Source organism: Musa acuminata, chromosome BXJ3-9 (genome assembly GCF_036884655.1).
Source record: "Musa acuminata AAA Group cultivar baxijiao chromosome BXJ3-9, Cavendish_Baxijiao_AAA, whole genome shotgun sequence".
Classification (NCBI taxonomy): Eukaryota; Viridiplantae; Streptophyta; class Magnoliopsida; order Zingiberales; family Musaceae; genus Musa; species Musa acuminata.
In genome coordinates, this window is record NC_088357.1 from 3,992,470 (window position 1) to 4,007,717 (window position 15,248).

The following is a 15,248-nucleotide window of genomic DNA, read 5'->3' on the forward strand; positions in this document are numbered from 1 at the left end:
AACATATAGTTTATAAAAAAAATATAATATTTATGAACTATAAAATAATTATGAAACACGTGTATCCTCGTGGTATCCACGTATTCAACAAGTAAAAATACATAACGTGTATTTTATTTAGAGTATATGCTACCTTATCCAAAAATAAAAGGTGGATGATGCCAAGTCAACATCAACGGATCACCGTCAACTTCACATCGTTTCTTCCACCATGTCGTACGTGCTTTATTTTTCTTAATATTCTTTACATTTTTCAGCCAATTTGTTGTAGCTTTGCGTGTCCACCGCATCAACGTTTTTGCACGTCTATTGAAATGAGAATTATTTTGGTACATTAAAAGGTTAATAATTTATGTCACGCCAAATCAGATCCACATTAGATTGATGTCACCTACTTCGTTTGAGAAGAACGAATGCGTATTATATTTGATCATACTCGATGTATAAGCAACGAGTCTTATCGATTGGAAGCTCGTCGTATTCATCTGTGTTTGACTCGATTTTAATTAATGCAATCGAAAGCTGAGCTGGATTTGAACTAATAAGAAGGTAGTTGTAATGAATTGCTATGTTATCCGAAATCTCTTTCATAAAAGTATGTTGTACAAATGGACAGATGACATTTCATGATCATCTAGAAATTGTATGAGTCATAAGAGTGGCATTTCTATTTAATAAAAGCTTGATGAGATGTGGAATTCTCTGCAAACCAACTAGTTTCATGAAAGAAAAAAATAATTCAAAAAGTTAATTTATTAGAAAAGCATATAAATTGTGATACATAAAATATTTTCTAACGAACTAGCATATGTAAGTATAAAAATCAAATAACGATAGATCAAGATGTAGATTATATATTTTTTAATATTATTAAAAAAATTATCTGATATATAAACGGATCATCATCGTCCAAAATATCCATCGAATTAGATTCATCTTTTCTTATCATTCTTCTTATTCTTCTTTTATGATTCATAAACCATTATAGATAATAAAATAAAAACTTTAATACATAATCATTTTTTTTCTATTAATTAATAATTAATTTAATTATATTTATAATATATCTTACTTAATTGAATAGAATCAGACTATCTTACCTAATTGAATAGTGTCACAATCAACCTATCCTTCTTCAACTCCAACATCTCTATTTTGAGGTGTGCCTCAATATCTTAGTTACTAAAGTTATATCGATCCTATCATACTTTCTCAAAATGATATTTTTTTAAATATTATTAAAAAAATTTATCTGATATATAAATAGATCATCGGGTTCGAAAGTTGTAAAGATATCGATTGAACTAGACTCATTTTCTCATCTTTTCTTATCATTTTTTTTATGTTTTTAGATTCACATACCCTATAAATAATAAAATAAAAACTTTAATACATACTAATCAAGGATTTTCTCTCTATTGACTAATAATTAATTTAATTAAATTTATAAAATATATTTTACTTAATTAAATAGGATCATACCATCTTACCTAATTGAATAGTTACAATCAACATATCCTTCATCAACTCCTCGACATCACTATTTTGATGATGTGCCTCAAAATCTTAGTTACTGAAAAGTTATACGGATCGTATCATACTTTTACTTTAACATGACATGATATGTATGATCTTCTATTTAATCTTACTTTAACAGAAAAATTGGAGAGATGAGCTCTCTCATCGATTGGAGCTCAACAAGAGAAACGCTCCCCATTCAAGAATGACACGAGAAAACACATGAACATGATCCATGGACATTGTAACGTATAATATGAAATTAAAATATATTTTTCTTCCGTATCCCATAATCCAATCCACAAAATAATTTATATGTTTCTCGACAAAAATTCAACCCTGAGATCCAATTTCCATTCAATAGTAGATAAGGGATAATTAAATAAAGAAAAGAGAACACAAATGAGTCGAGGCCAATTCATCTAATCAAATAGATAAGGACAAAAATTAATTGAACCCACAATAAAAATAATCTAATTACCTAACCGTCCTCAGCTCTTCCACCGCAAAAGGAGACGTCGACCACGATTTCGTGGCTTCGTGGAGTTTCGCGCCACCCGCGACTTTAGTTACTGCTCGAGCAACGACTTGAGCAACGACGAGACTAACCTCCTCCCGCCACTCGTAACCTACGCACGCGTCCCCCAGTGCTCACCCGTCAGTGGGGTCCAACGGAAATGTTCGTGCGGCGATGCAATAAGCTTGCACCAAGTATTGAGCCGTTAACGGTCGTCGAGGAGCGTCCGACGACTGCTTCTTTTCCGTCCCTTCCGAATCGAATCGGCCGTCGCCTTCTTCTTCTCCCTCGCAAAGTCACCGCCAACGCCTCTATATGTACCACCCCCGACTTCCACCATTTCCCATTCTATTGTTCTATTTGCTTTACTCCCCAGATTCCTTTCCCCATCGGAGTACGAGCTCCCAAGACAAACAGGGAAGAAGAGAGCTTCGAGGTCGCCATTGGAGGATCAGAGCCTCCGTATCCATGGCAGCATCCAGAAACCAGCCGGATAAGCGGGCGAGGAAGGAGCCCAAGATCCTCCTCGGACGCTTCGAGGTGGGGAAGCTCCTCGGCGCCGGGACCTTCGCCAAGGTCTACGTCGCTCGCAACGTCCGCACTGACGAGCTCGTGGCGATCAAGGCTCTTGACAAGGAGAAGATCGTCAGGTGGGGGCTCGTCGCGCACATCAAACGGGAGATCGCCATCCTCCGCCGCGTTCGCCACCCTTACATCGTGGAGCTCTTCGAGGTCATGGCCACGAAGACCAAGATCTACTTCGTCATGGAGTACGTCCGCGGCGGCGAGCTCTTCTCCCGCGTCGCCAAGGGCCGGCTCCGGGAAGACACCGCCCGCCGCTACTTCCAGCAGCTCATCTCCGCCGTGGCCTTCTGCCACGCCCGCGGCGTCTTCCACCGCGACCTCAAGCCCGAGAACCTGCTGGTCGACGAGAACGGCGACCTCAAGGTCTCCGACTTCGGGCTGTCGGCCGTCGCCGAGCAGAGCCGAGGCGGCGACGGCCTGCTACATACCTTCTGCGGGACACCAGCGTATGTCGCGCCGGAAGTGCTGTCGAGGAGGGGCTACGACGGCTCCAAGGTCGACATCTGGTCATGCGGCGTTATCCTCTTCGTGTTGATGGCCGGATACCTCCCGTTCCACGACCGCAATATCGTGGCGATGTACAGAAAGATCTACAAAGGCGATTTCAGGTGCCCGCGGTGGTTCTCGCAGGACCTCGTCCGGCTTCTACGCCGCCTGCTCGACACCAACTCCCGGACCCGGATCACGATCCCGGAGATCATGGAGGATAAGTGGTTCAAGAAAGGCTTCCGCCATGTCCAATTCTACATGGACGACGACCAGCTACACACCCTGGACGATCCCCTGCTGCAGATCGATGAACAGAGCGAATCCACAACCGCGTGGGAAACCGAATCCGACTGCTCGGTTGTCTCCTGCCCCTCGGCATTGTCCGATGACAGGCGGGCGGCGCGGCAGGGGATGCCGAGGCCGCCAAGTCTCAATGCATTCGACATAATATCCTTCTCCAGGGGATTCGACCTCTCAGGGTTGTTCGAAGAGACCGGGGAGGAGACCAGGTTCCTGTCCAAGGAGCCCGTACCCATCATTATATCGAAGTTGGAGGAGATCGCCAAGGTGGTGAGTTTCACAGTGAGGAGGAAGGATTGTCGAGTGAGCTTGGAAGGCACGAGAGAAGGGGAGAGGGGGCCATTGACAATCGCAGCCGAGATATTCGAGCTCACACCATCAATTGTAGTGGTCGAGGTGAAGAAGAAAGCAGGAGAAAGGGAGGCATACGAGGAGTTCTGCAACAAGGAGCTGAAACCTGGGTTGCGGCACCTCGTCTACGAGTCGATCCACCCAACCAAAGCTGCTTCTCAACAGTGCCCTAATTAAAAAGGTAAATTCCTGTTCTTCTCACTTACAACGTTCTTACAGTAGATCCCACAGATTTGCTGTTTACTCTGCTACTACATTTGATTCCTGTCTCAACTTGATCTTAGTGTGAGAAATTAAAAAAAGACCAAGGAAACTGCAATATGTGCATGACCAGAGTACCTTTAAATTTAAATGATAAACGTCAGGATCTGTAGCTTATATATTGTGATCGAATTAAGATATCATGTGCATTTTCATTTTTCTAAACTTTTCTATGGTTGTTGAGATAGTGACTTATTTCTTCACACACCAAAAAACAAAAACAAAAAGATTTAACTTTATAACTATACTTTAGTTGAAGAACTCAGTTTCCTTGTAATTGGACAAGTCCTTTGTAAATCATATGGCAGATCCCAAATGACAGCCTAGAAAATCCATTGGAATTTTATGAATAAGCTAGCTTAATATCTTATTTGATTTTGGTTTCACAATAAAGTATTAGAGCTCAGAGATTCCACTTCTTTTGTTTAGCTAGACTGTTCCCAATGGTTATGACTTAACATGATGAGTACAATCTTGGAATTGGTAAAACCAGTGTAGTTCTGGGGATGAGGAAGTAGCTACATGAACATGCAAAACTCAAGTGGTTATCTGGGGAGTTTTTGGTTATTGAAAACATGAAAGAATAAAAGCTCCAAGCTTTTGAAGTTGATAAAAAAAAAAAAGATTCATATTAAATGCATTGCCACTATCAAGAAACATGGTTTCTTAACTGGAAAGTAATCAGTATTCTATTAAAACATTAGGGAGAGGTTCCTGGCAAAAGGCATCTCTTCAATGTTGTTTCTTCTTGGACATTAGTGATTATGCTAGGACACATGTGGACAAGGAAACACACACACTTAAACATTATCATGATTTTTTATGTAGTATTGTGACTCTGTTCTGTGACCCAACTACACTGATATGATAACATTAATGGAAAAGAAACATCATCCTAATCACACATATTTCTGGTTATTCTTTCAGAAGCAACACATGGCTTTTCTTGTGTTTAGGCACAACATGGTAACTAACACAAACCAGTGAGAAAACTTGTGCATATTTTGATTGTTCAAGTAGGGTTTATATGTCCTTATGTTTTTCTTAATGAATATATTGTCAATACTTGATTGCATTCTAGACTTGATAATTTGAACTGTCCTAGTTATTTCATTTATCTCATGACTCTTTTAAGCTATGAGCTATACAGTTATGCTGGGCTCACAGGATTCCTCTCAAAGGTTCAACACTGGTTATTTTGAGTGTCACAATTTCTAAATTAAATGAGGGAACTTTGTATATAGTTAGAGTCATGGATTTTTGGACATAAAAGTTAGAGAGTACAATTTTTTTCTTCCAACTTGTACAACATTAATGTCTTAATGAGATTGTATGTTTGTAGTGATTGTATAACTTGGCATAGGAAATGAGCAAGAAAAGTAATAACATTCAATTGCTACTTAAACAAGTTGCTTCAGCAAGCAAAAGACAGAACAGCCCCCGTTCAGTTGGCCTTTTGCTTATATTATCTGCTCTTTTGTGGACAAAATGCATCATTAAGGCAGTGGAAATATGCAGAAAGAGTTTATGTCAGGTAAAAGATTTTACTTTTGAGAGCCATATGGGTTATTGCATGAGTGTATGAAGTTCATTCCATCAGAAACACCCATTAAATCATTATACTCTTCCTATAGATTCCTTGGTGTCGAGAGTATAATTCTTTTGTGTTGCTTGAGTGCATCTGAAAGAATCAGAACAAAGTGACAGGTTGTATGGAGAATGTATGTGTCATTCCTGTCTACAATAGATTTTTTTCTTCGAAAATAAATCTGATAGAAGAATTGAAATGATCAGTACATGCATTGTATGTTATCTTCTTATCCAACTATTTCCCATCTTCTTAACTTACTATTTAATATTAGATAATTACGGACTTCTAAATAACTTCATTCTGTTATATTCAGGAAATATTTATTGAAGGCCTTTCAATCTCAGAGCTTGGGTTGCGTGTAGCTGGTGAGGTTTTTTGAGTTACCCATTCATTCGAACTCGAGCACAGGCCGTTCAGGTGACCCATTTTGAGTTACCCCGTCGTAACGAGCTCTCCATATCAAAAGAACTGCCAAGCTTTGGGAAAACTACTCGTATGATGTTATAATGTGGTATAATCAATCCTTGTGATGCTAATTCTAATTCATTCATATGTGGAGAATGCCTTGCTAATTCTTTTTTTAATGAGTGTTTCTTTTGCTATCAATGCTGATTGCATCAATCTATGTAAATCCGAAGTATTCTTAGTGTAAGGATTTTATATCTGATAATTGTATCATCTTTTTGTCTACTTTGGATATAATTCCATGCTGTCTAAGTCAAAAACAAGAACCAACAACAAGTTTCTGATAGCTATGTCATGAATAAGATATTTAAAAAAGGTTAAGAAATTAAACAGACACATAAGATATATCTGAAGACATGGAAAAACAAAAGGCTAATAAATAAACTCCAATAACTTAATACGCTATGCATTGAAGAAAAAGAAAACAGCAACAGGGGAACACTGATTATTATTATTATTTTCTTTTGGTTTTTTGTTTTGTTTAAGATTTAGGAACCAAATTGCAGCTGGAATTACTTCATATGAAAATTCATGTTCTTATTTAAAGACTCAAAAAATTAGCAACTACCGAATTATTGAAGAAGACAGACAAACTGCAACAAATCATCCCCCACATGACCAGTGGACTTCCTACGAGAGCAGGCAAATCAGGGAAAACACTACATCAAAAAGACTTGATACTGCTTACCTGAAAACATGCCATCATGCGTCACCATCCGCATGATTCGGTGCTTGTGATGCGAATGATGAAATGCCCCGTCTACCCAATAAACCTGTCGACAAAGGAACTATCAAAGAGGACAAAGTTAGGTCTCATGTCACTGCATTACTTAAGTGAGACGTCTTCCCTTGACAAGCATGATGTGAATAAAAATCCTAATGCTCACAAGCAGCCAATGGACTTCCACCGACCATTGAACCAAACCTCATATTCCACTAATCATGCATGCCCATGCCCACCATTATATATCTAACTGGCACGAGGACACTACATCCGGACACAATCTCACTTTTAATAGTAACAAACTTCAGAATACTTGCATAGAACAATCAGTCCATCTAGTATATCTACCAAAACCAGAAATTGATGATCAAACAACTCTGCTGCTCTGAAGTGTTCTTGCAGAATGCACACCTCAAGAAAGAAATATATGTGGCGGGTATAGGTCAACCTAGAGCTTCAATATAGAAATTGAAGCACCTTTTAGCAAGCAGAAATTTTCTAGATAACTTGCAAATGTATTATTCTAAAGGAACTGAAACCACAAGATTGCAGGAAGAGACATGACATAATTGGCTCAGAAAAACATCTGCCATGATGACAAAAGGTTGCCCTATATTCACCTGAAGAAACAAAGAGTTGACATCAAATCCAACCTAAATGGAGACAAGATAGAAGTGCCATATGCATTGCACAGAAAGGCCACTGATCTTTGCAACCACTGCCTAGGCTTTTATATTAATTCAACAGGTCACTGGATTTGTGGCTAATTTATATCAAGTGGAAAATAGAACAATGGCAGAAAGGAATATGATTATAATAGTTTGTCCTAATGATATTGCCATATGTAGCAATAGGAGGTCACTACAACAATATTAGACTGACTTGTGCATAGGGATGTTGCTGAAAGAATTCTTTTACTAACTCAAACCAGTTTTCACAAGACTCAAGATGGATGAAAACTGATGGAGTTCTGTGTCAAGCCTTTGGAAAACATTTCCCATCCTCAGTGCCTCTCACCTCTCAACTCATAGACAGAACCAACATTGGCATGCCTCTAAGGCACCAACCTTAAATGAATAATTATAGGACTATTTTAGGAACACCTTCCGATCAAGGAACAACTAACAAATTCATAATCAGGTAACTGATATATCGCATTGTAGTTAACATCAGAAGCTGCATAAGTATACAGCCCATCAGATCATTTACTCTAGCAAATTCATCAATACAAATCCAACATTTTGTAATGACTAATCTACAAACTGTTGTCCCTTACTGAACTCAGACAATCCATTTTAAAGAGATGACACAATTGTAACATCATTTTAATCATGAACTGCCTCACCATGGCACAGGCAGATGCTGCAAAAATTGCACATGACACAGTAGTACACTCACCTATGGTGTGCCATGTCATTTCTGTTACTGGTCCATGCAGAACTTGAATCTTACATTGAACAGGCTGATACCACACCCTATGACAATTTCTCAGAGAGCACCTACTGCATATGGGGCAGCACAACAAGGTTGATCCTTGACTTAAAAAACAGCAAAAATTAGATGATATGGCTTCGTCACACCAACCAACAGTTGAGTCTGTTTTCAAAAAACAGAAGAAAAGATTCATCTCCTAGAAACCATTTCCAGTGCATATAAATTCTTGAAAAAAGAAATTGGATCGATGCATCCAATTAAGTTATTATTTTGTTAAGGCCATTTTCTACACTCAAACAAAAGACAAACCATTGACACATCATGACCCCTTAATCATGCCAATCATAAAATCCTTCTTTTAGCTCATCTGTTCTATGATCCAAGACCTGATGTGAAATTAAAGAAACCAAGAAAAATTTAGAAAAGGCAACTTAACAGCCTCATTGAACTGAAAACGGAAACCAAATTGTAGACAATTGATCAAAATTTTAATAAAATAACAACCACAATGGTAAGCACATCTTCTTTGACATGCAGCCCACCTGCCTTCTCAGCTCAAATTTGTAACATCACAGTATCTTTGAAAGGAACTCCTTCACTAGCCACAATCAAATGCTACCAACATTAAAAAATGAAAGGGGAAAATAAGCACTAAACTGCAAGATTCACAAAAAGAATAAAAAATAAAATGGAATACAAGAGAATAGATGAAAAACGAAGAAAGTAAACAATACTAGTCCAGACTGCAGCACAACTATACTAACTTGCGACCTGTTTTTCTTTTTTTTACTGAATGGAGAATTTCGTAAGAGACAAACTATTGGTCCAGAGAAACATTTTATCCATCTTAATACCATTGATTGCAAAATGAATCCTAATTGTCACTCCCTTGCTTTAGAAATCATCCTCTTCAGAATCTAAAGAGCTACTCTATAGAGTATAATCTTTTTGTGTTACCTTCATTTGCACTCTTTCATGTAGATGCACTTGACCCTAGTATCGGCTACTTGGATGTTCCTTGAAACATCAAGGAGACAGATGACATGAATTCATCCATTGGCCAATTGATATCTTCTTATCATATATGATCATGTTATTTCTAAATACAATTCATCAGTCCAACAGAAACATTTAAGGTCTAATCGGCTGGTCAGAACTGATATGTAGATCCACAGAGCAAATATAGCTGATACACAAGGAAGATGCTGGTACATTAGCAACATGTCTACATAGAAAAAATCTATGAGAAGCAGCTCCTACAAAAAATCTGACAATGAAGGGCTTTCAGCAAGCTTATGGAATCTAATTCAGACTGCATGATGCATCCAAAAACCAGGCTCTCTTTGTGGTCAAATGAGATATGAGATCATAAACTTCATCAATATACAATTTGTGCTGTTTTCTTTCAGAATTCTAGTGGACCACAACATAAGACATCTTACAGGTTAGTACTAAAATAATACTAATCTGGTAGGACTCTGAACAGATTCCCTCATAGATAGACATAAAACACATACTACAACCTCAATCTTCCTTCGCATTTTTTCTTCTTGATGGTCTACGAAGCATTTGCTATTTGAAAAAACCGACAAAATATCCAAGGATCCTCAAGAGCTTATCAATAAAAAACGTTATACTTGACGCATGTCCAATTACCAAGAAACTGAACGTTTGAACTTGCATCTGCTATCATGGATAACATGGGTTATTGTTCAAAACAATGTACTTATTTCTGTTGCTTAAGCAAGCCCAAGAATTGTTCGTGATTCTTGGCAACTGATATGTGATGATCAGCTATAAGATTTCATTAACACTGACCAGCCAAAAAATTAAAATTCTCCATCACACATCATTACTGAGCAAATAGTCTACATCAAAGGTGAAAAGAATAAATCATATGTCTATCAATAGAATGCTTAATAATACACAATCAATCCATCAAAACATATAATATTACATTACATTCATAATGTGTACACCCAGTTGCAACTTGCAACTGACTTACAACAACGTGCTTATTGCACTATAGTACAATTTGATTAACCTATGATAAAGACAATTGCTGAGTCATCATTTTCATTAAATTGTGCAATAAATTAAATATTGCTAACTAGCTATAGCTCAAATTACATGCAGCATAAGCAGGGAAACAACATGGCAAGTGCACTTGAGATTACCAAAGGGAGCCAAGAAGAGCCCAAGCCACCTATAACTATAAATAGTTAAATATAAAGGAATGAAACATCCAGTCAAAATTAAATTATGTTTACCTTTTAGCTTCTCATCATCTGGGTTCACAGTTGCAGTAGAACATGAGTGTGCTTGTGTGAGTAAGAGTAAGTTCACAACTCAAATTTCTGACTTTGGAGATTCAGGTTTTGCCAACACCTAGAAGGATAGACTGATTAAGCAATTATGAAATCTCAATTAGATCATAAATATAGATCTATTCAGAAAGGAATACCTCAGCAAACCGAATCTGGCGATGTCGTGGTTTCGAAGGTTTAATACTTGTTTCTTGAATCACATCAATTGAGGATACATGCAAGGTTTGTTTCCTAGGATGAAGTTGAATGCCTAGTAATGACTGGGGAGCTGGATTTTTTGATGCAACAGAAGGCAATGTACGAGAGAGCCAGGACTCAGATGGTGATTTAGGCAATGGTGGAGGCAGGAGTGACTGCAAAGGATTTCGGTTACTCTTCAGATTTGGTGGATCACTATCTTTGTAACCATGTTTGAGGTCAGTATCACCATTTATATACCCATGATTCAATTTTTTTAAAGTGAAAGGTAAAACAGGCTCAGCAACATTGCAGACTTCCGGATGCAATGCATCCCTTTCATGAACTTTGGCAACTAAACTTTCTTCCATTCTCTTACTTTCTGTACCAACCTCACCAGAGCTCGTCATACTTCTAGTGTCTTTGACAGTATTGAAAGAACTTGACTTTGAATCTGAAGATCCCAGCCTATTCTCTACATCCACATAAAGAGTTTTCTCCAGTGCAGGGCTCATGGTGCCTGAACCCATTTGGCTGCTATGATTTATTTCCCAGTGGTTCTCAACGACTTTCTCACCCACATCAGAACCATCAGCCTTACTACTCTTGCTTTCTCTGCTTACAACTCCAAGAGGACCCTTCTCTTCATGAAGTGATGTTGGAGGGCCTTCACTCTGATAAGGAGATGTTACTGAATGTTGATAGGGAGAGGAGCCATCAGGTGTCAGGGAATCGGATTCACTCCTGAATCTACTCAGCTCTGCCACTTGTGCTTGATGTTCTTGCTCCAATTTGTGCCTAAAAACAGCTCCCCATGAAGGCTAAACATGAAAATGGCAAAATCACAATGATTAATAATAGGTGAAAAAAAATTCAAAAGAAATCCCATATATATACCAATAATTTACCTCCTCTTCAACTCGACTATGAGACAAGGGATGCATGTTTCTTATCTCGGGGTTTCCAGTTCTCCCCCTTGGTGGCCTGCGCAGGTGTCGTTGTACCTTCATAACTGGAACAGGATTTAGAAGACAAAAGGAACTCTTTAAACAAAACTTTGGAAGCAAACCACAAGCTTTCGATGACAAATTGCCAGCATCCTGATAGTATTCCTCATCTTCCTCATCATCATCATAGCTATCCACTTGTTCTAGCTCCTTAGCATAATGCGGTACGTAATCAGGCTTGTTCTGGTAAGGAATAGGAGCAGGCCTCCTATTATCGCTAATTAGGACCCTATCGGCAGGCTTTATAGCCTCTCGTGGAGGGGCAGTTGATTTCCTGAAGGCGTACTGAGGTGATTCGCAAGCCATGGCCTGGGCAGCTGGCAAGAACCTCTCCAACATGAAGTCCCGGACCGGGGGGTCCTTCGGAAACCTGCCTGAGAGCTTGGCTGCTTCTGGGACTCCACTGAGGCCACTGACACTGCAATTCATGAACATGGAGTCGGTTCGTGATAGCGTATCAAGCGCATCGGAGAAGGCATCATTGTCATCGTCATCTTCTTCTACTTCTTCTTCGCGGTTGTCCACCGTCAGAACGGGCTGGTGTTCTGGCTTCTTCCCCACCTTCTCTTCCTTGTCCACATTCTCTCCCTCTACAATCTTAGGATCGTCTTTAGGGGACTCGGAGGATCTGGCAGTGACATAATCAGAGGCAAAGGTCACAGCTTTACGAGTTCGGACGCTATTGCCAGGCGGCGGCTTTGGCGCCACCAGAGGTTTCACATTGGAGGAGCGAACCGACCCGTCCTTGGGCTGGCCGGGCGTCTGTTCCCAGACGAAGGGGACGACGCCAGGGACACGCACGGGGCCCGACTTCAAATCCGACTTATAGAAAGGCAACGACGACCTTCTCGGCGGCGGAGGCCGTTGATCGCCCTCCTCCCCATTGGATGCGGGCGGAGTCGGAGAAGACGCCGCCACCGCTCCCGCTGAGAATCTCCGGACGGAGAGGAGCGGGGCATCCAAGTCGATCTTCTTGTCCTCCATCAGATTCTTCAGCATCTCTACGCAACGACCGGTATCCGAACCCTAATCCTTCTCCACCCTATCGATCCTACCCCAACAGAGCGGCCAAACTATCACCAAATCATTCCTCTGTTTCAAGGAAACCGTCCGCCAGATCAGATAACCTTTGCGATCGTCTAAAACATCAAAAATTCCTTCCCCAAATCTCAAACATACATCAAAAGAAACAAAAGAAAAAAGACGAAAGGGGAGAAGGAATCGTTCAGGACTCGACAACGAGGGGGACAGAAAAGAAAAGGAGAAGGTAAAGGGGGCGAGGAATTGTTTGAGATGGAAGCGAAATATAGGCTTTCTTCTCTCCCACCTCTTCCTTATACGAGACACGTCGAGAACGAGCAAGCCGAAAGCGCTGCCGGTAGAAATCGAGGAAGTGAGCGATCTACTGTGAAGTGTTCGTGGAACTAATCGTAAACTTCTGGTAGCGATGAAGACGACCGCCCCACTACTCCGTTTCCCACATTTCTATCCCCAAACCCTTCTCATCCTACGTGGCTCTCCTCTGGTGCCACCGCTGAGGGTGAACTACTGTCGGTGGATTCCACAGGACGTGCGTTAGCTGCCTTTCCTTTTTCGTGCCCCGAATGGTTTGGCTTCAAGAATATAGTCTTCGGATCGTGTGTCAGCATGTTGCTTAAGAAGTTAACTGATGTCATTAATTATTGGTCAAAGATTAACGTTGCCAGGTGCATTCTTGCTTAGTAATTAAACTGTATACCAATATGTCTCGAACCCGATTTAGTATTTGTATTTAATCTAATAAATGAATACCTTAATCTAGATTAAATTAAATCATGATATTAAAATAAATCCGATATGCTGAGAAGGTGCATATGAGCTAATGATAGAAGGGCAGTTAAAGGAGCACATCACGCGGACCTCGGCGTCGGATGAAGCAATCGTGTCATCGTATAGTTACTCTTGTCGGTCGCGGGCTGCTGGGCACCGTTGACCGTTGACAATTAATGGTTCTCAGGTTTACGTGTTTGCCTACCGTGCTTGGGTCAACCTCAGGAGCCTTACCCAAACGTCTCAGCCCGGACCACGTGCTATTGGGTCGAACCGTGTTCCGGGTCGAAGAACGCGGTGGCATCACAAGATTCGGCCCACGCATCTCAAAGCATGATCAGATCATAATTTAACGTAGCGTTTGTCGATCACGTACGGTTAAAACATAGCCTTTCACTCATCATTTACTGTGTCTCGGCAGGGGTTCGACGAATTGGTTTGGCCACATCCATGGGACCAAAAGCACAAGCTGTATTTGTCATGGTGGCTGAGTTGGCCGACGTTGCTCCACATATCGACTCGAGCCAGTCCATTTGCCGGCACGTTTTGCGGTCCTCACGGTGGCTGCCGACCATCTTCTGCATGCAGACGCAGCAAGCGACGTGAGCGGTCTTGGTCCGCGCACCATTGTAGACTGGTGAGAGGAGGTTTATCCCGGACTCGCACTAACCGATGAATGCAGAAGAACAGTCACGAAGCTCATCCTTCCAACTATGAAACCATGAAAAGGATTACCTCTCTCGCATCCATTTCTTTCCTTTCTGGCTTCCTTTCTCTGCTTTCTACTGCACTGAATCGTAGACGGAGTTATAGGGCAGTCGAGAAGGAAGGGGCGAGGAGAGTACACACTGAGAGGGTCACGAGGGACGCCATCAGGTGCTGCGTCTCCTGCATCCTCCCATGCGGCACGCTCGACGTGATTCGGATCGTGCACGTGAGCGGCCGCGTGGAGGAGATCAGCGGCGCGGTTACCGCAGGTGACATCATGCAGGCGTTCCCGAAGTAATGTCCTCCGGAAGCCGCCTCTCTCGGCGTTATTGGGCGGCGCCGAAGCACCGAAAGTCATGACACTGCCGCCGAATGCTGATCTCGAGAGAGGGAAGATATACTTTCTCGTGCCTGTGGCGTTGCCGGCGCCGGAGAAGGCCCGGTCTGATGCAACGGCGACGAGGAGGAAGAAGAAGAAAGAGGAGAGAGTAATGTGACTGCAACCGATACGGCCGTGCTTCTTAACGAGAGGTATCTGTCGGAGATCCTTTCGGAGAAGGTGTCGAGCTATCGGGACTTGCGGCGAGGAAGAGCTGGGATGTGGCGACTGCACTTGGCCAGCGTCTCTGAGGGTTCAAATGAGCTCTAAACATGCCGCTCTCTTGCTTAATTTCTTATCTCTCTTTCATCAAGCGTTTTTTGGGCTTCTTCATGAGGTGATAGTTGTCCATAGAAAGATACACTTACTCGGCTTCTCTTACGTTCGTCTTTCGTTCCCATCTCCTTCATGCATGACCGACATGAACGATCAATTGCTTTGACAGTAAAGGCAATTAGAAGACCCAAACTAGCCCGGTAAAAGCGTGTCCAAGCAGTTGCTTATGTCAGAATGAATGTGGATAATGTAAGAACTCATTAACTACCATTTATAACAGATGGCAGCAGTTGCTCACGTGCGGTCTCAGAACGGTGGGGCCCGCTGGTC

At 41.2% G+C, this 15,248-nt stretch overlaps 2 protein-coding genes and 1 pseudogene across 6 annotated transcripts; 2 read left to right on the top strand and 1 right to left on the bottom strand.

Annotated features, from left to right (window-relative positions):
• The first annotated feature begins 2,224 nt into the window (after positions 1-2,224).
• LOC103997088 (CBL-interacting serine/threonine-protein kinase 12) lies at positions 2,225-6,173 on the top strand. Its single transcript, XM_009418229.3, has 2 exons — positions 2,225-3,941; positions 5,926-6,173. Exon 1 carries the CDS (start codon positions 2,351-2,353, stop codon positions 3,935-3,937), a length of 1,587 nt encoding a protein of 528 aa, XP_009416504.2. The 5' UTR covers positions 2,225-2,350; the 3' UTR covers positions 3,938-3,941; positions 5,926-6,173.
• A 2,350-nt stretch (positions 6,174-8,523) lies between these two features.
• Positions 8,524-13,218, bottom strand: LOC135649499 (uncharacterized). Of its 5 annotated transcripts, none has more exons than XR_010501285.1 (4): positions 11,648-13,218; positions 10,700-11,560; positions 10,506-10,623; positions 8,524-8,850 (listed from the first exon to the last, which is right to left on the bottom strand). XR_010501285.1 is itself a non-coding variant. In XM_065167907.1 (3 exons), exons 1-3 carry the CDS (start codon positions 12,743-12,745, stop codon positions 10,585-10,587), a joined length of 1,998 nt encoding a protein of 665 aa, XP_065023979.1. In that variant the 5' UTR covers positions 12,746-13,218; the 3' UTR covers positions 10,174-10,584. The 5 variants fall into 5 exon arrangements, 1 of the variants encoding a protein (XP_065023979.1); XR_010501284.1 differs by having other exon boundaries at positions 8,525-8,833; XR_010501282.1 differs by lacking the exon at positions 8,524-8,850 and adding an exon at positions 10,174-10,441.
• Positions 13,219-14,250: 1,032 nt separating this feature from the next.
• LOC103997289 (uncharacterized) lies at positions 14,251-15,161 on the top strand (annotated as a pseudogene).
• Positions 15,162-15,248: the final 87 nt, after the last annotated feature.